This window comes from Pipra filicauda, unplaced genomic scaffold, assembly GCF_003945595.2.
Source record: "Pipra filicauda isolate LSUMZ 115617 unplaced genomic scaffold, ASM394559v2 scaffold210_size2929891_pilon, whole genome shotgun sequence".
NCBI classification, from domain to species: Eukaryota; Metazoa; Chordata; class Aves; order Passeriformes; family Pipridae; genus Pipra; species Pipra filicauda.
The window spans coordinates 1252501-1272500 of NW_024104322.1; the positions used below are offsets into that span (position 1 = coordinate 1252501).

General features: G+C 35.4%; 1 protein-coding gene across 1 annotated transcript in view; it reads left to right on the forward strand.

Annotated features, from left to right (window-relative positions):
• FOXP2 (forkhead box P2) overlaps nt 1–20000 on the forward strand; it is a 347593-nt gene that overhangs the window by 319220 nt on the left and 8373 nt on the right. The window contains exon 18 of the mRNA XM_027714978.2: nt 510–673. Coding sequence (XP_027570779.1) covers nt 510–673 — 164 coding nt within the window. The remainder of the gene's footprint in view (nt 1–509; nt 674–20000) is intronic.

The window sequence follows — 20000 nt, forward strand, 5'->3', positions numbered from 1 at the left end:
ATCCAAGCTGTCATAAATGATTTCACATCATAGTGTTGGGAACATGGTGCTCATGGCAAAAACTTTAAAGTTTAATTATAATATATAATTTTTATGCAGAAGAGGCAAATGTCAGGACTTTTTTATTTTGAGGTAAGTTCTGGTCATTTTTTAAAGTATAGCAGCTGCCTGCATTATAAAGGAGCCATACATTGTGTGGAAGGGCAAAGGGGTTAAGTGTAATTCAGAGTCAAAAAATGATATAAAACTAGAAAATGCCTTGAATATCAGAACATAGTTAATAATGGAAAATAATGAAACCTAAGTAAGAGAAATGCAAACCAGAAGTAGAAATGCTGTTATATTCAGAATGTGAAAATAATTGGAAATGCACGAAATCCTTCTGACCACCTCTACGACTACTCAAAATGTGCTGCTCTGTGTGTGTATATTTCTAAATGTTCATACATGTATGAGTGCTTTGTATATATATGGAGTAATCATTTTGTTTTTACTCTTCATTTTGGTAGGCTGCACTGGCAGAGAGTAGTTTACCATTGCTTAGTAACCCAGGACTGATAAATAACGCATCCAGTGGCTTACTGCAGGCAGTCCATGAAGATCTCAATGGTTCGCTGGATCACATTGACAGTAATGGAAATAGCAGTCCAGGCTGCTCTCCTCAGCCTCACATGTAAGTCCACTTAGCTTCCTTTCAAGAAAAAATGCCTTAGTCTAAGACACAATATTACTCAAAACCGCTTTGAAAGATGGTAAGTGAAATGTCTGGAGCTATATATTTGAAACTAAACATTTATATTAAAACATTTAAATAGATGTGTCTTCATTTACTTTGTAGTAAGATTGGTATAAGCTCTTTTTTTTGCTTTTTTTTTTTAAACCTCATCATCTTGCTTGCAAGCATTGAACATAATGATCTCTGTGGTCATTTTCACAGCCTGGTTTGTAAGGTGTGGTGAGAATGTTCACATTTGACTTAGTTGTAATTTTAACTATGAGTCTCTAAACCATTTATGAACTGTAGTAGAGATATTGCTCATTTATATAAACCATAAAATGCAAACTTTAACTGTTGCCCGCAGTTTACATAGAAGCCAGTAAAGTGTAACTTTTTGCCTGTCATATAAATCAGTGTAATTACATATTCAAGTTTAATTACTGGTGCGTCTGTATTGGCAAGGTTTATATGTTATATTTTATGCAAGACTACGATTCCTATTAATATTTAGCAGCTAACTATATCATTAATTACTCTAAAATCTTTCCCCTACCATCTTTTTAATGGAGCTGAGAGAGTGGAAGTATTAAAAATTGATGTATTGTGGATTTCAGAAATGTGTCTGAAGCTTTAGGAATGCCTGGCCTTAATCAGTGGTGTCAAACATGGCAGTTTCTTGTTTACTAAATAGTAAAACATGTATCTTGGAGGTATTGTTTCCTAGGTTATTTATATAATAATTAGCAGTGTGATATCTAAGTAGACTTAGTTTTAAGTTTACTGTAGAATGATTTTTAATGTGTATCTATAATTATGGTATCTCTCCCTTTTTTTTTATTTTTAAAAAAGCTGATCTCATTTGCCTTTTTTCATTCCATTTTCTCTTTCACATTTTAAATGCTCATTTTAATTTCTAGAGTGGGGTATTTAGCAGTAACAGTAATTTAGAGCAGACTCCCTTTTTACTTATGCTCTGGTGTGCAAAGAATCCATTTTGATCTGACCTTTTTTTAGGGGAAATATTTTACCAATTTTTTCTTCTTTTGTTTGGTATGTTAATATATCTGTGCTCACACAGAAATGTTTATTGTCATGCATTTAATTGTTTTATTGTACATTTGTTCTACTTGCCTTTGAAAATAATGCACTGTGAACATTCATGTATTTTATCAGGTTCCAAACCATTACTTTTTCAAAATGGAAAAATTTGTCTTTTGGAAGTGTCTTTAGATGTATTAAATAATACAAAAGAAGTAATAAAACTTGAAGTAGAAAGAACATGAATATATGCTCCTGAGAGTAACACTACTTTAAAACAAGTAAAGTGAGCAATCAGACAAAAGTTTTTATATCCCATGCTTTATGCTATCAACCATGCAGTGGGTAGCTTGAGGCCTTTTACTTTTAGCAGTTCTCCTGAGTATGCTAATGCTCTCTTCCTGTATAAAATGCCAAGACAATAAAACTTTAAAGAGCAAACAAGAGTTAGATCATGTGTGTTAAAAACAGCTACTTTACAGAAAAGAATGACACTTGCTATTAAAGTTGTTTTGTAAGTGTTTGGCAGATCTGTTTACATATCTTACGTACCGTCTGCCATTCTGCTGGATAAACTGAGATATCTGTGCATATGATTATGTAGATATGACTACATTGATAGCTGTGTTTACAGCTAAAATACTGCATATTGTAGCAGTTCTTGCCTATAAAAAAGGCAAATACACAGAGTTGCACCGTAACTCAAGATTCAGCCTTCCTCTTTCATTTTTATGATATGCCATTTGTCAAAAGATGTAGTTTCAGGACTTACTGTGGTGACTCTTCTGAAATTTGTAAGGATGTGTTGCTCAGTTCTTTAAAATTGAAGCAACAGTAAATGCCCTGAGATACCACTGGAGAAAGAGCCCATGCTCATTCATGCCTTGTACCGAACAGTGCACGATCACTGAGCTTCTGTGAGACTATGAGCTGTTAGGCAAAATATACAGGCTATGACTAGATACCTGCTCACTTGTGACATTTTTACTTTTTCTTTGCTAAGGCATAAAGGGAATGAATGCAATCTGCAAGGAAAAGTCAAGAAAGGGAGAGGTCTGTGTGGGAGGCAGAGGACCAAGGAAGAAAAGAGGCCTCTTCCTTGCCTGTATGATCACATTGGTCAAGGCTCCTCATTTTTATTAAAGGGCATTACTTAAGAAAATGACAATATAGGAAGAGCAAGATGGAGGTAAACATAGGGACAATAGGGAGAGCAAGAGTATGGCAAACAATGAAGACACAAATTTTGCATTACCTACACAGATTACATAATACCATTTTTTTAAATGAAAAATAGTTAATAAACTAGTAAAAAAATGGATTTTACTGACACAAGCACCAACTTACTTCTAGCCTCCTGAGAAGGTTCATCCAGGAACTCTGGATGTTTCTCCCCTAGAGAAGTGTTCTGGTTGCGTGATAATCGCTGTACTCACCTATGAATTTGGGGGCTCTATTAATCTCCAAGTAGATTAAACCTCCATCTCCTGATTCCCGGGAGGCTGTACTAGCCATGACACCAGGTATATGCTGAGCAATTACGTTGCCTGCCATCTTGTAGCTGGCACATAGCCAGGAACAATGGAGCATGGTATTAGAGAAAGAAGCAAGAGGTTATGCACAATTTAGAGATCACAGCATTCATCTGGGAAGGTGTGGAATTTGGATTCTAGACAAGCTTTCACGGCAAGATATTTGTTTAGTATTAGAGCATCAGCAGGAAATGTGAGAAGAGTCCCAGTGACAGTGTCAAAACCGAGCACGTCAGTTAAGCATTAGGTTGTTAAAATTGTACTGAATATTGTTTTATCAGATAAATGTATGATAGCAAAATTTTACTGTTTTGAGATGTTCATACTGATGTTTTTAGCATAAATGCATCTTTTTATAAACATAACAAATATTGTGTGTGTGTGCAGAAGTCAGTATTTCCATGCTTGAGAATGGGAACATTATCAGAAACATTGATTTCTGTTGCTGTGGTACCTTAGCTACTGAGTGTCAGAGAGTGGGGAAATTATTCCAGTCTTTGAACCTAGTACTTCACATCTGGTTTTTGAAAGAGGATAGTAAGAGCAGTTAAATCATCAACTTACCCATCTGCGACCAGGTGTCTTAACATAGGTGGGCAAATCAACTTGCTTAGACAATAGTTTCTGTTCACTGACTAAAGAAAGACAGTAGGTCTATAACTTCAAGTAACTGTATCACATTTAAGTGCTTGTTAAGTGCAGCGAGTTCCAGCCAGAGTATTTAGGGCACTTTAAAAGCTTTAAAATTTTGGCCTCGGGTAATGAAATATAATCCGCTCCATTTCTTATACTTTTTGAACACTTAAAAATACTGCAGTAAGTTGTAGGTGATCAGGATAACCATGGCCTGGTAGTTGGGGTAACTCTTGTATTAATAATTACATAAAGCATCTGAAATTTTATGCTGTGTGCCTTCCAGTTTCCTTTCTCTGTCTAATGAAAGATGGTAATTCCATGATCCAGTATGCAGCATATCGCTAGTGGGATCTTAAATCCTAGGTTTACTTTCTGTGTTTCAGCAGTATTAAATTCAAGTTCTGTCCTTGACTAATCTTCAAGTCCAATTCCTGGTATGTAGGCATTGAGTGCATCCTTGACATAAATCTTCACTGAGAAAATATGTTACTTATTGTGGGCATATATATTCTATTCAAAATTTTAATTTCTTCTAAGATGAGTTGTCAACAATCAGTGTCAGATAATTGTATTTTAATTTAAGTCAATGCTTAAGACTGTTTCTTCCTTAATTTTTTCAGTGTGGACTACTTCTCCAAAATTACTATGAGTTATAGCTGATAAGCAACAGGTTTCAAAGTGACAAATACAACTGAAGATACTTTATACATAAAAATTCATTGTTGATGTGAAATGAGTTGCTGCTAGTCTTGCATAACAATTGTACATGGAATGTAGTTGGAAGTTCCACAGTACACACCTTTGTATAAATGCAGACTTCCGAAGTAAGAAAAAAGAAACCACAAGCATCCAAAGAATGCAATTAAAGCTGCATGGCTATGGAAAACTTTGGAAAAACTGTTATTGTTCCTGAGGAAACAACAGCATTGTATAAGACGTGATGCTTAAGAACAATAAGTTTCTGCATTAATGATAATGCAACTTTTTTTTAATAGCATTTTTAACAACCTCTTTTTAACAACATAAGAAACATCATAGTTAGCATAGTGCTGAAGAGTTTTGGAGGGATTTGAAAGTCAGTTCTTTCAGAACCAATAAATTCAGATTCTTAAATTAACAACAGGATCATAATGAAATAAACTTTCTGTTATTACTTTTCCTGTCTCTATTATATGTTCAAGAATTCTCACTCTTGGAGATGGCATATAAGGGATGGAAATCAAGTTCAATTGTTTTTCTGGTGTTTGTCTCTGCATTTGTACTAGACTGATCACACTCAAGTGATTATTGCAAATGGCACAGACCAGGGTGTTCTATCACCAGAACACTTATTACATCATTTTTCCATGTGGTCATGGCAAATGCAAAACGCCATTTTACTCCATTGTATAAACTTGGGGGGAAAAGGTAGCATTTTAATCTGAAAAGGTCTCTGTAGCAGTTGAGGAAACAGACAAATTGGTCATGAGAAAACAAGAAAAATTGTAGGCTGAGAAAATGTAGTCTTGCCATAAGAAACAATGGGGTGATTATACCATATTGTTAAAACTCACTGCAGCTTATTTAATAAGGAGTGGGAGGATTTAGCAAAAGAGATAGGAAAAGCAGATATCCCTCTGCTGAGGTTTTGTGGAAGGGGGTTGTCATCATGTTTTTTTCTCTGCTCAGTCTGTGAGAATGTAGAGAATTCTCACTCTGTGAGAATGCACTGAGGACAGTGCAACTAATCTCATATTCTCAGTTGATTTACCTAAATAATCTAGTTCCTAACAGCAAATCCAGAATCTTGGAGTTAATAGATGTCATTCGGATTTATAGAATTTTAATTGTTTGTATTTTTTAAAAAGTACTGTGAAAAGAAGAAATAATTTTTCAAATGACTTCTTAAAAGGTGAATTAATATATCCTCATCTCCTCTGTGACTCTTTTTGTTCAGCTATTTTAGTTCTGGACTCTGTAAGACAGGAATTGTTTGAAGCCAAATGTCAAGATGCGAACATGTATCCCATGATCTTTAAAGCTGTTTCTAGAAAATTTTATGGTAGGCTGTTATGGGAAAGAATAACTTTTGTCCAAATGAATAAGAGTAAGAGTCAATCTGAAAAAAAAAATAAGTTATATCCAGTGTAGTCCTTCGTCTTCAATTTTGTGTGGAAAAAGTGACTTCCAACCATCTGTGGTTTCAGTCACCTTTTCCTTTGTATTCTGCTGTCGTTCCCAACCTAATCCTTTAACTTTTCTCACTCTTGCCCTGACTGTATCCTTTCTCTCTGCAGTTCTATCTGCATAATCATCAAACTTATTTTTTTTTCAAACTTTTTTATCTTTAAATTTTATTCCCAGAGGCAAATATGATTATTCTGCTCTAAGATCATTTACTTTTGAGGTGCTTCAGTTTGAAAGCATTCCATTGTCAGGTCGTTCCCATATCTGATTATTCCAGTCCCCCACTGTTAAGCTTTCACACCACTTACAGTAGGTTACCTATCATTCCAGTTTTAATCCCTTTCATTCCCTTGTTTCTTTAACTTCATAATGTTCCAATCCCCTGTCTTTCCTTCGTTCCTTTTTTTTTTTTTTTTTTTTTTTTGTTATCGTTTCATTGTCCCATTTCATGATCTCTTTGCATTTACCTTGGAGGCTTGTTCTAGGGGACTGCTATGATCCAAGTCTCTTGCTCATTGTATAAGACTTGACATAGTCTATAAGAAAATAAACTTGTAAAACACATCAATTAACAGGGATGTAACAAGCATTATTAAATAGGTGAGAAGCATGTAATTGAGTGGATGAATGTGGTAGCAATTGCAGTATTTTAGGTATCCTTGTTCATCAAAACTGTTTCACCTAATCACATGATATTTTAATGCCTGTATAATTTAATTTCACACATTTTTATTCATAAATCTAACATAAGGAAGATAATGGGCAAAGAGACTTCGTGACAACAATTGACTTTTATTTTTATGTGGAAAGAGGAACAGCTAGGAAATGGGATCTTAAAGGTTATATCTTTTGTCTGAGCATATTCCCATTGAGGAAAGTTCTATTGTGATAAGACACAGTGAAAAAATTTTGGCTTTTGTACAGAGCCAATCACATGTGGACACTAATGGAAAAATAAGCAATGATGTTTTGATTAATAATATTTTTCACCATTCTCATTGACACAACTTTTCACTTGAATGTTTTCCTAAATATTTATATTATCCTATTTTTTAATTTTATTTTATATTACTCTCCTTTTCAGTCTATTTGTCTTCTACATTTTGCTTCTGTTCATCAGTTTTCTTCCAACACTGATGGTCCAGTCCTTTATCATTTCCTCTTTTGCTTCTTAAATGTTACATTTCTTACTTTTGATCAGAAGTTGCCATTTCTTTCTTACATTATTCCAGCCCTAACTGTTGCACTTCTAGAATACATTCCCAATGCTCTTAAAAAGATCACTCCAGAGATACAGCACTTTCAGATGAAAAGAGTCAGATCCCCATAGCACAACGTGTAAAAGTTGTTAGACTCCTGTGGGGTTTCACAGAACCTTTTAGGAAGCTGTCCTGCTGAAAACTTTGTGGTACTGCTGTCATGAATTCTCAGTGTATGGACAATATACTTAGACTTTTCACATTTTTTAGTATAAGAAAAGGCAGCATCTTAAATATTGTTGCAGATGTTAAAAATGTGTTTGAAGTTGCACAACTAAATCTCCCTGCAATGTGGTTGTGTAACTCTTAAAATTAGTTCATAAGAAATTCCTGTCTTTGTGCAATGCAAAACTGAGATGACAGTGCAATTAACAATGTATTTCTAAAACTGCACAGACAGTTACAAATTTTATCCACTCTTGATGATTGTATTTGTTTTTTTAGTAACTGTAATGTTATAAGCCAAAAATTTTGAAAGTGAGCTTTCTAGATATCTTTTTCTAAATACACATGTCCAAAATGTGTCTTTACATTTATTTATAAGATAAAAAGTCAAATAAAAGCATACAATTATATCCAATTGCTAATGCTTATCCCAGTAGCTTAAATTATGACCCATAAATCCAAGCAAACATTTATTGAAAAATATAGGACATCATGCTGAGAAATTAGTTTTTGTCAACTGTTTAGTCTTTAGAATTTGTAGAAAAATAGGCACTTTACACATTTTAAAAGACTAAAAATTCCAATGCACTTTTTTTTTAAGGACCTTAGAGAAAGATTTCACCTCAGTGTGAAACCCCATTTGTAGGTCACATTGAAGTTACCAAATCTCCAGATGACTGAAGATGTGATTATACTTGGTGAAGTCCATATACAGAAACAACATTCACAATCTTGTGGCTAAGTGTAGTTGCATCCATCAGCAGCCTTTGATTTAGAACAGTGCTGTGAATGCCTGTAGTACAGACCCTGTTAGAGTTATAACTGCAAGTATTCTGGTGGTTTTCTCCAACTAAGAAACAATATTAAAAATGTATTAAATAGGCTGAACATATCCAGTAGTTTTTCTTCTTTACCTAGACTTTACCAAGTTCATTTGTTTCACTGTACCATTAATAAAGGTTTAATGATGTTGCAGAATCTTTGTATGATCGTGGCCACTCACTAATGGTCTTCAAAGACTTTTCTATAAGCTTCTGATTGAGATGGATCAGGGGGTGTGTTTATTTGATGCAGTATTATACTGCAACCGAACTTGTCTATCCCGTATTGACCTTTTTAGCCACCAACGCGCTTGCAACAAACGTGGGTAGAGCCCTTCCCAAATCTTCGTTCGCGAAGCCCAGCCATGAATACTGTCATAGTATAGTCTAGATAATTAGGGACTTCCCCCCAACTTGATTTTAATTTTTCTTCATGTTTCCCCTCGTTTTCTTCATTCCTTGAAAATTTGGCATTATCAGACATCACAGTCAAAAAAATGCTTTGAGCTTTTATCTCCTGTTGCTCTTTTGATACTGTCTCTCACAGTATCCTTCTGGGCAAAATGTCCAGCACACAGCTGAATAACTGTGCTACATGATGGATGAGCAATTGGCTCACAGGTCAGGTGTAAAGGATAATAATGAATGGGGTAACGTCAGACTGGTGACCTGTCACTAGTGGGATTCTGCAGAGCTTCATCCTCAGTCCAGTTCTTTTTGACATCTTCATTGACAGCCTGGATGCAGGACTAGAAGGAATACCACGTAAGTTTGCCAATGATACTAAACTGGGAGGAGCTGTCAACTCCCCCAAGGGCAGAGAGAACTTGACGAGAGACCTTAACAAATTAGAGAAATGGGCAATCACCAACCATATGAAGCTGAACAAGGGCAAGTGCTGGATTCAGCACCTGAGACAGGGCAACCCTGGTTGTGTGTATAGACTGGGGAATGAAAAAGCTGGAGAGCAGCGCTATGGAAAGGGACCTGCAGGTCCTGGTTGATGGCAAGTTGAATATGAGTCAGCAGTACCAGTGCAGTGTCAGCAGCAGCCAGGAGGGCCAACTGTGTCCTGGGAGGCATCAGGCAAAGCATCACCAGCTGGTCGAGAGAGGCGATTGTCCCACCCTGCTCTGCACTGGGGCGGCCTCAACTTGAATATTGTGTGCAGTTTTGGGCACCACAATGTAAAACCACATTGAGCTATTAGAGAACATCCGAAGGAGGACCACAAGAATTGTGAAGGGTCTTTTAGGGAAGCAGGAGGAGCAGCTGAGAAGAGGAGACAGGGGAGACCTCATCATGACCAATGACAAGACTCAAGGAAACAGCATAAAGCTGAGTCAGGGGAGGTTTAGGTTGGATATTAGAAAAAGGTTCTTCACACAGAGGGTGGTTGGATACTAGAACAGGCTCCCCAGGGAAATGGCCACAGCATCAAGCCTGACAGAGTTCAAGAAACATTTGGACAATATTCTCAGGCACATGGTGTGACTCTTGGGGATGGTTCTGTGCAGGGCTAAGGGTTGGACTCAATGATCCTGATAGGTCCCTTCCAACTCAGCATATTCTGTGATTCTATGATCACTTCAAGTCCTAGCTTTTAAACATTAAAAAATAAAATAAAGATGAAAGTGCCAAGAAATTTAGCAGATGGAAAGGAAATACTTCGGTAGCATCCTGCTGAAAATTTTGAAACCTACCATCAAGCATATCAATCAACATTTTCAGTGAACTGTTCCAGAAGATGTTCCATGCCTAAGTGTAAGTGTAATGCTATTTAATTCTTGTTGCTGCATTATAGCAAAATATTTAAGTGTCACTGTGCAGAAATGTTGATTATTAGCTTCTAAAATCTCACAAAAACGTGCTGGAATTGTTAGTCAAAAGATATTTTTTCAACTTTTTTGTCCCGTATTATCTATCTGATCAGCTATGTTTCCCAAGAGTTTTATTGATGTAAAAGTTTTCAACAGAAATAGAAGAACAATTTTATGTACCATGTATTTATATTAAAATATACAAAGGTCACACGTAGCACAGTCCAAATTCTCCCTCAGCTTTTCCTGGATCATTGCATAGCTTTCCAGATTTTACATAGAGAATATTTGTCTGCTCTAACCCACAAATAACATTGAGATACTTAGTTGTTGCTGATAAGTTTTTGTGTAACTAGTACAATTTTTAAAACTTCCCAACCATTAGATACTACATAGCACACTGGATCCACAGCCTCTTGTCTTGAACTTGGTTGTTTGTGGGCTTGTCTTTTTCTGTGGTTCTTCAACAACCCCAAAAATATTCACACTCAAATCTCTAGCACTTTGTCTTTTTCCTTTGAATTTTTGCCTTAAAAAGTGCTGTGCTCTTTCTCCCTAATCCTTTTCTTTGTTTAGCATGTTAACTTTTGACGTTTGAACTAGATGCAGTTGACGGTTTGAAAGACTTTAGAGACCTGTGCCCTAAGCTAATTTCTAGTCAAGTTTCTACTTTTTTGTGGTTCTGTTGCAGAGAAAATACATTTATTTAGACACCAAAGGGAGCAAGACAATGTCAAGGATGGGAATTCTAGTAAGAGTTGCCAGAATCAAAAAATATATGTTAATGTCATCTTCTTAATCAGAACTTGGTTCTTAAAAATTTTGATCCCATAAGAAGGGCTAATTGTAGGTGAGTTTTAAGCCTCATTTGATATTTAAAGAAAGTGTATTTTTAATATGCCAGTTTTTTAGAAAGATAATTTCTTTATCTATGTTCAAAATTTCATCTCTTTAGTAAGTGGTTTTAACATTTGTAGCTGATAATATATAAGTGTAAATAGGATATCCCTATTTACAGTCTTGGCTTTTTCTTGCCAAATTAAAAAAGAATAATAATTTAAAAAGAACCACAAACAACAGACAAAACACAAAGATCTGGTCAATTTAATTATCAGTTTCATAATATATAAAAAAATCTATATGTTTTCATTGCCCATTTTTAATGAAGAATTTTTGGGTTTTGGTCAAATGAAATCATCAGATTGTCAAAAAAAAAATAAATCTGTCAATCTGATATGGCAGGAGGCACCAAACACCATCTCCAGCCACTTCAGAATCAAATGTATTGGTATATTTTGTAGATAAGCAGCACGAAGTCATCCCTGAGTTGGGAAGTGCCTATGCTATAGAAATGAAAAAGTAAAGGTTTGCTACTAGTGTCCATGAATTAATTGCTGGCTGGCTTCTGCAATATGAAGGTCAGTATGTGTTAAACATTTTTACTGTAGAGTAATGGTAGATAGCATCTTGGAATTATTGAATACTTAATGTTTCTAGTAGTATTTAAATATATAGTGTTTTTAAAAACCACAATTCATTAACTGTATAACTTACAGAGGATTTTAAAAACTTCTTTTGCAGTAGCACTATGCCTCTTTATTTTACAATAAATTGTAGTATGATAACTGTAATGATAAAATGATCATAGATATGCCATATTAATTATGTGTAAGGTGAAGGTGAACATTTGCTTTTTTCCTATATTTTCCTTGTTTCCATATTTCTATTGTATCACTTTTACTCATATCTCCAGGCCTCTACTCCTCTTGTGTTGAGTTCAGAGGCAGATAAATTAAATCAGTTCAAAGTACTCCTACCATTTGTTATGTTTCCTCCTACAAATGTGTTTACCATGCCATAGGTCACTTCCGTTGTTCTTTCCTGGATACTCCTATATTGTTTTTGAGATGAGTGAGTACTAGGTAAAAGGTAGCCAAGTACATTGAACATACTAGTTGAGGCGAGGGCCTACTTATAAATACATAAACATGCTCTATATTATTGTAACTGTCATTATTCTCTCCTAGTTAGTCTAACATACTGGGTCTTGACTTCTTAAGCAGAGGCACCGCTGAAGGATTCATAATAATATATTTCCCAAGTGGTTACAGTAGATGGATGAATATGCGTAGTTTATTGTCTTCTTTTATTTGTCAACAGTAAATTGATTTGCCATGGATTGTCAACTTTGGGGGTTTTTCACAGTTAACTTTACATATAACTAATCTAAATATATTGTGTTGTTATTTCTATTTATATCTTCAGGTTTATTCATAATTATGTTCAAAATAGAAATCCAATGTACAATCTTAGACAATTCTTGCTGTTAGCCTACCTCTATGTTGTGAAATAATCTTGTGTTCTTCCTTCACCTGACTAGTTTTAATACTGGCAAATCTTTATGTCTACTTTTAGTATGAGTTGGATTTTTTGAAGTTTGTCACAGGAATTTGCAAATTAAAATACATTATCAGCTCTCCTTGTTTACTATAGTATTACTCTTAGATGCCTCTAGAGCAAGTAAAATTACCAGTCTTACTTGCTATTCCACCTCATTCATCTAGTAGAAAAATATGTGATTCACTATATATTTCACCTTTGGTTATTCCTCCTTTTCCCCAAGCTTTCTGTCAGATGCCTTACATATTTTACTTACATCTTCTGCTGTGAATAAACTTCACAATTGAAATCATGGCCCTAAGGAAGTCAAGGGGAATTTTGCCATAGACTTAAATTAGATCTAAAATTTTTTTATTGATCTTTGAAAATTTGTACAATCTTAGTAGACTACAATATTAGCTACAACATTAGCAAAATCACTGATGTTGAAATCTGGAACAGTTTTATCCATGCAAATACAAGCAAGAAATATTTTCTCAGTTGTGTCAGGACTAATTGGATATGACCTGCTAATAAATAAGTTTGTAAGAGTTTTTTAAAAAGGTTTGGGTTTTCTTTTTCCTGCTAATATAAGTGTAATGTCTTAATATTTTTTTTTTTTGCATTTAACTGCCTTCTTAATACTTTGTACCTCCTTTCCAGACATCCTATGTAGCTTGTGGTGTATTCGTCCCTTCAAAATAGCACCATGTGTTCACTTGGTTCAGATTTTCATGTAACAATGAGTATCTTCCTGCTGTCTCCCTCTCCTCTGATATTAGTGACACACAGGCACTTATACACATATACAGAGTAGCTTTCCTCTGACATATTTGTGCTAGATCTTCACATCCAGTTATTGATTGTTGTTGACTTTTACTCTGGTCTTCCATTTGCAATACCCGGGTATTCTCTGATTTCTCCTGGGACATAAGAATATGGTGGGACCTATTCTGGTTAACAACTGATGTTTTGCAGGATGGACTTCTTTCTCATTAGGTTTGCAGATGATATCAAATTAGGGGAACAGTCAGTATGCATAAGGGTAAGATAAGCACTGCAGAGGACCTGTATGGTCTGAAGAACTGGGCCAAGAGGAACTTTATGAAATGCCATGCCCTGCACTGAGGAAGGAAGATCCCCTACTGTTTCCAGTTTTTAGCACCTCAAATTTAAAAATTACAGCAGTAAACTGGAGTTAGTTCAGCAAAAGTCTACCCAAATGGTCAAAAGCAGAAGCAATTGTCATCTGAGGAGAGGCTGAGAGAGCTGAACTTGATCAGCCTGGAGAAGAGGCAGCTTTGAGGGGACCTGACCCCAGTACCTATAGGGAGATTAGCAAGAAGATGGAACCAGGCTCTTCATTGAGTGGTACAATGAGACACTGGGCATAGTTAAAATGAGGGTTTCAGGTTGGATATAAAGAGTATTCTTTCCTCACGAGGAGAGCTAGGCAATGAGTGGGTCTGAGCAACCTGGTCTGACCTTCTAGCTGTATCTTTTTTAGGAAGCTGCTTGATCTAGAGATCTTCTGAGGCCCCTCTGACCTGAATTATCCAGTGATCCTAGCGTATATTTTCTTAAAAATAGAACCATGAGAGAATGAGAAGAAGCAACCTAGCATTTTAGCAACCAAGCTTAAGGAGAAAGGTGCTCTGGACTTTGTTTTACACATAACAGTGAAGTCATATCAGGTGCTCACAGAAGGGACGGATCTTACAAACAGCAATAGCTGAGTTTACACCTTTTAAATGTATCACAAAAGAAAAGTTGTGTTTGCAAGACCAGTTTTGTGCAGTTGGTAATGATGGGGGTTGTGATTATCATTATTTTTCTTCTCCCCACCCTGAGGGACTCGCCTCCCTTTTATCCTACAGTAATTGAAGAGAAGGCAAAAAGAACACTAGCTTCTTCTACACTAACTGATAACATTTTATCAACAGATACTATAAATAGGAAAGCAAGTCTAGTTTAGAGGTTGTAAAAGCAATAATAGACTTACACAAACTCATTTGTACTTGTTCCTACACCTTACTTGATGCACCGGAGGCATTTTGTGACCATTGATCATTAATTCCATCTTATGCCATCTCCTCTAGCGATGAACTAAAGAAGACAAACTTTAGCGGCCTAATTAATTATTCCTATGCACTTTTATCTCCTGTCAGCATCTTCAGTGGTGCCTGCCAGCTAGGCCTGTTGCCTCAGCTTTCCATTGCCAAGTCAGTGCAGCTCCCAGCTCCACCATGGTAGACTTGAAATCCTTGGTGATAGATAAGATGATAGATATGAAAATCAGTAGATTTCAAATGTATTTTTTGTGCTTCAGTGTTCCATTTGAGAGAAGAAAATGTTATTATTTCCTTTTTCCTTTTTTTTTTTTTTCTCAAAATGGCTCTTGGAGGGCTCAGGGTAGAAAGGTGTAATTTGAGAGTACCAGATTAACAGAGTATTACCATAAACAAAGCCCACTGAGGAGCACTGTTTCTATAGGAATTTTGTGTCCAGTTTTATTCCACCAGGATGTTGTAGCTTTGCTCTCTCAGGGAAATGAGGTAGCACACGCTCAGCTGCCTCACAAGGATACGTGACAACAGGACCTTCCTCCCCTTCTTGTTTGAAGCTGGAGATGTGCATATAGGCATTATTGTATCTAAAACTAATGCTACTTCTTTGGCATTTCAGTATATGTGATAAACACATGGAGGAGGTGTTTCCTGATCTTCAAGGAGAAATAATAATGGATTCTGGGACAGTTGTGGCATTACTGAATTTGTATTTAATTACTCATCTAATATTCTTTCTTCCCTTTCTCAGTATTTGGATTAGTATCTCCCTAAGTGGTTGTACATATTCATATCAATAAACAGTTCACTTCTACTTAAGAAAAATAATAAACTTTTTATAATAACATGAAATTCTAGAAAGACAAAGTAATAGAATTAGATAACATGAAAATGCTGTAGGATTTGAGGATTTGTCTCCATTTACCTACCAATGCATAAATATAAAAATTCTTTATCTGTAATCGTGGAATGGAAAAGAGAGCTTTTCTTTTTAAACTGCTGTAGGACATTCTACAGATCTATAGCTATACTGGTAAGATGTGATACAGCGCTTCTTGAGGAAATACTGGTTCAGGTCTATGAGGGAAAAAAAGTCAGACACCAATAGAAGTTGTACATAATATATTTCAACAAGTTAAACTTGGAATATACTTAATATTAACACAGGGAATTCTTTAGAAATCCAAGATGCTTCAGATAAAAATAAATATTTAAATTGTTCTTTAAATACAAAAATATGAAAATGTACAGAAATAATTAGATTTGCCACAGTATTCTTTGAGCTTAGTAGCTCATCTTGTTGACTTGGACACAAATATTCTTCCACAGTTTGAAGAATTCTGTAGCTGTGGATCTTCTCCCAGCATATGCATGGAACACTTTGTGTAGCTGAATCAAAGTTGCACTTGCAGTGCAGACTGCCTACAGCATAAAAGAATTGAAGGCAGTGTGAGTAATAAGCAAAAATGTAACTAAAAAATGCAGTTGTTTGATGTTAAAAGCTCCACTGAAAATGTGTTACACAAATATAGCATGTTCTGATTTGTTCTTTTCATATACTGAAGTACAGTCACTGTAATTAAGTAAAGATAGTGGATAAATAGTACAGTTAGAGGAATATCTGCAGACTAACCAACTGGTTGTGAAGATCTAATGTTTGCAGGCTTAAGGCTGTCTACAGAATTGCGACGAAGAATGGGTTAAACTGAGCATAATTTGGTTTCGGAAATAGTTAAAGTTTCTTGGGAGCTACCTAATTGTTTGGAGGGTTTTTTACCTTTTAAAAATCTTTATTACTTTAACATGCAAACATAATCTTAAAAGAAAATCAATGTAGGCTGCCATACCACATATGGCTTAGAAATTATTCAGTCCCAAATATTCCCCTGGGAAAACTTTCTTCATCCAAGTTTTAGAAAATTCCTCATCTTTATACACTTCTACAGGAAGTCACTAGGAAAACTAGCGAGCCAATAGTATCAGAATTGAAGTCTCATAGAAAATAAGCTTGGGAGGGACTTCAAGACATGAGCTAATTTATTGCCCTTTGTGCCACTGACTACCAAAGCAAAAAACTCCCTGGTGTTACTAGATGCCTAAGTCACCACAGCAATACAAAATGCTTTCAGCTGCAACCCAGAAAAAAATTATTCTTTCATAATTACAGACTGGTTATTGCAACCCCTGAGAGGAATAAAAATGCTCTGAAAGAGCTTAAAAGAATTACATGATTTGTTGTAAACCGTACATTTGGCTACATGGCTCACAGTAAGCACGTTGACCTAGGCAGCTTCTCTCTCAATCTCTACCACCTCTTCAATACAAAGCCAAGAGCAAAGTCTTTTCAGTGTCAGTCATTACATTGACTTAACTGCCCAAGAGACTCAATTTCTCTGTTTTGATGTCTCCCACCACTTTTTCTTAAATGATTTTAACAGAACTTTAAAGATTTTGGATGAATATGGGCAACAATGTTTAGAGGACCCGGATCTGAACTGTGGAATTTGTTCCTCTGGGAATCCTGGAGGGATTAAGTCCTGGAACTTTCCTGGCAGCTTTCAGAATTAAACACTGGACTACTGGCACTTTTTTCTTTTTCACATACACAAATAAGAAATTAACTAATTTTTTTTCCTTCTGTAGAATTGCATGAAAGATATACAGGGAAACTTAAATTGTTAAAGCTCTTTTTTTGAAGAAGGGAAGGATCACTGTGGTAACTCAGTGCTGATGGTTATAAAAGGCATTGTCTGGCTTCACATTTTTTCCAAAGAAAATTTGCATTTTCTATTCAAAACTTGGAATGAGCACTATTTCTACTAACCAAATCTAAACCTTGTTTATTGTAATTATTTATATTTTGTTGTCCTGTGTTCTCACTGCTGTTTTGTTGGATTCAGTATCCCCTTACATTAAAGCTGATGTGATGTGAATCCACTGTAGAAAACATGCTATTCATAATTGAGAATATTGTATCAAGTATATTGTCTCCTTGTTGACAGCAGCTCAACTCAATTTAATTAAGAAATCATGTACTTGGTTATAGGATCTGGTTGTTTTCTTGTCAGGAACAGCATACATTCTAATGTTTAAAAGTTGAATGTAGCACTTGTTTTGTTGCTGTTGTCTAGATTTTAGCAGGATTTTAGTAGCTATTATACTAAACATGTTTTCCCAAGGTAGGATCAGGCATATGCAAAACTCAGAAGACAAGTTCACCTTGTATCAGACGAGTTATTGCAGGCTTTGAGAATTTGGCTTTGTCCCTAAATATTTGGAACCTACTTTATACATGCCTTCCTAGTATATATTTATCCCTCAGCTGCCTGTCCTGTTATCTTTCTTTTTCCTTTAAAGCATCAAAGCTCTTCTCCAACAGCCTACAGTCTTCATAAGTGTCCTGCAACTGTTACCTGTCTCCTGGTGGTTGTTTCAGTTAAATATTACAAATTTTGATTTCTTTAAGGATACAGTATTCAGTTGTAGTTTGCCAGTTATGGAAGTGAGAGAAAATTCTTCATGTAAAGCTGTAAAGCCTGTGGAAGAGTGAATGCTTGAGGCAGACACAGAGACAGAGGAACTTCATGTTCTGTGATCTGTGGGCAAAGAAGTAATGTATTGAGATGAGAAGGCAGATCTGCAAGATATTAGAATCCTTCTTTTATATGAAAAACATCTCTCACAGAGAGTATTATTTTGAAAGTGCTGGGGTACAAGAAAGTCTTCTTTATAATTGTAGATCCGTCAACTGTAAAGAAGGCTATCCATGGAAATGAGGATGTTAATTTGTTTATATCTTTAACTAAAAGTGCTTTGACATAATTTACCATAGCCATGTTTTATTTTTGCTGCTGCTGCTTTCATCTCCTTGCTTTGTGACACTGCATTGTCAGTCTGTAGTTCATGTAGAGGTGTAATTTGTCAACAGTTCTTCAAAGGAGAGAGGTGTTTTGATGAGGACATTTGGACATAATGTCCTAATTGAACTTGCTAAGAGATTATTATACCAAAGAGTTAGCAGTGACAACTTACTTCTCACAGATGTGTGTCTAACCCCAAGGATGATTTGGTAAAGGCCTACAAAGATGCGGACTCCAGGACTCCCTAAGCAACCTGACCCCGTGCTTCACTTGTGCTAATTTTTTTACCTTTTGAAAGGTGAAACCCCTAGCAACTGACCTGTTGCTTTTTCTATAACCTAAGACTTCCTTTTTTAAGCCTTTCATCATATAACAGTTTTTTCTAAACCTCTACTGGGATTTTCTCAAGCTACAATTGGTTTGAAATCTCATCATCTTCACCAATGCACTTGCATTACCTCTCAATTTGTTGACATATATGAATTTAATAACCATGCTCTCTATTCTATCTTCTTTATCATTAATAAAAAACACTGACTAGTTCTGAACCCAGAATTGGTTCATGAAGGAACCATAATAAACTTTGTTAAAATAAAAATTCCAATTATATAGTAGATAAGAAAGTTTTGATCAGAAGTCAGAACTAGGCTGTGACATGCTGTTAGGATTTGAGTAGCATAGATATTATTAAGAAGTCATGGAATGTATAAATATTTATTCAGAGTTTGTGTTTAGGTACTCAACACTTCACATGGGAATTTGTTCTTAGTTTACTGCTCCTATTGCATAACAAAACAGTAGTGCAGAATTTTTGCAAATAAACACATTTAAATTATATATCTATCCATATATACACATCATATTAACATAAAAATACCAATCTGAATATTTTACTTTTTCTTTGTAATAAACAGCTTGGAATATATCACACTATACTGAAAGTCTTCAAGATAAGAATGTATTCAGTAATTTAAAAGTTGAGTTCTCAAATCTTCCTTGGCTTATGGAAAAGAAAAAGAAAAGCTTTTTGGTTTTCATACATATTCTGTATAGTTGCTTCCTCCTTAGAACATACATAAGATACTATAATGGAAGATCCTTTACATCTCTAACCAACATGCCTCAACTTTGCCTTTCAACCTTTGATTTTGAAAAACCAACTCTAGAGAGAAATGTTAATTTCAAAAGCCAATGTGTTATTCCTTGTGTTTACACTTCCTGAGAAAGGTGCTTGTATGGCAGTGTTTTCTTAAGCTTTTAGCAGAAAAGCCTATGAAATTTATTTTTGCGTGGCCATCTGAACTGCTTGATTTTTAGTCTTGATTTACTGTTAATCTGGTAGAAAATATAGTTGACAAAAATGAAAATTTTGTATCCTGGTTAGTCTTTTAAGCTATTAATCCTTCTACAGATTTCTCATCAAAATAATCTTTCAACTGTCCTTGAAAAAAGCAATCCTCGATACTAAAAAATTACAACACAAGAGGACCCAATATCTTAATGTGTAGTGCATTTTTAATGGCTATTTGTTATTATCCTC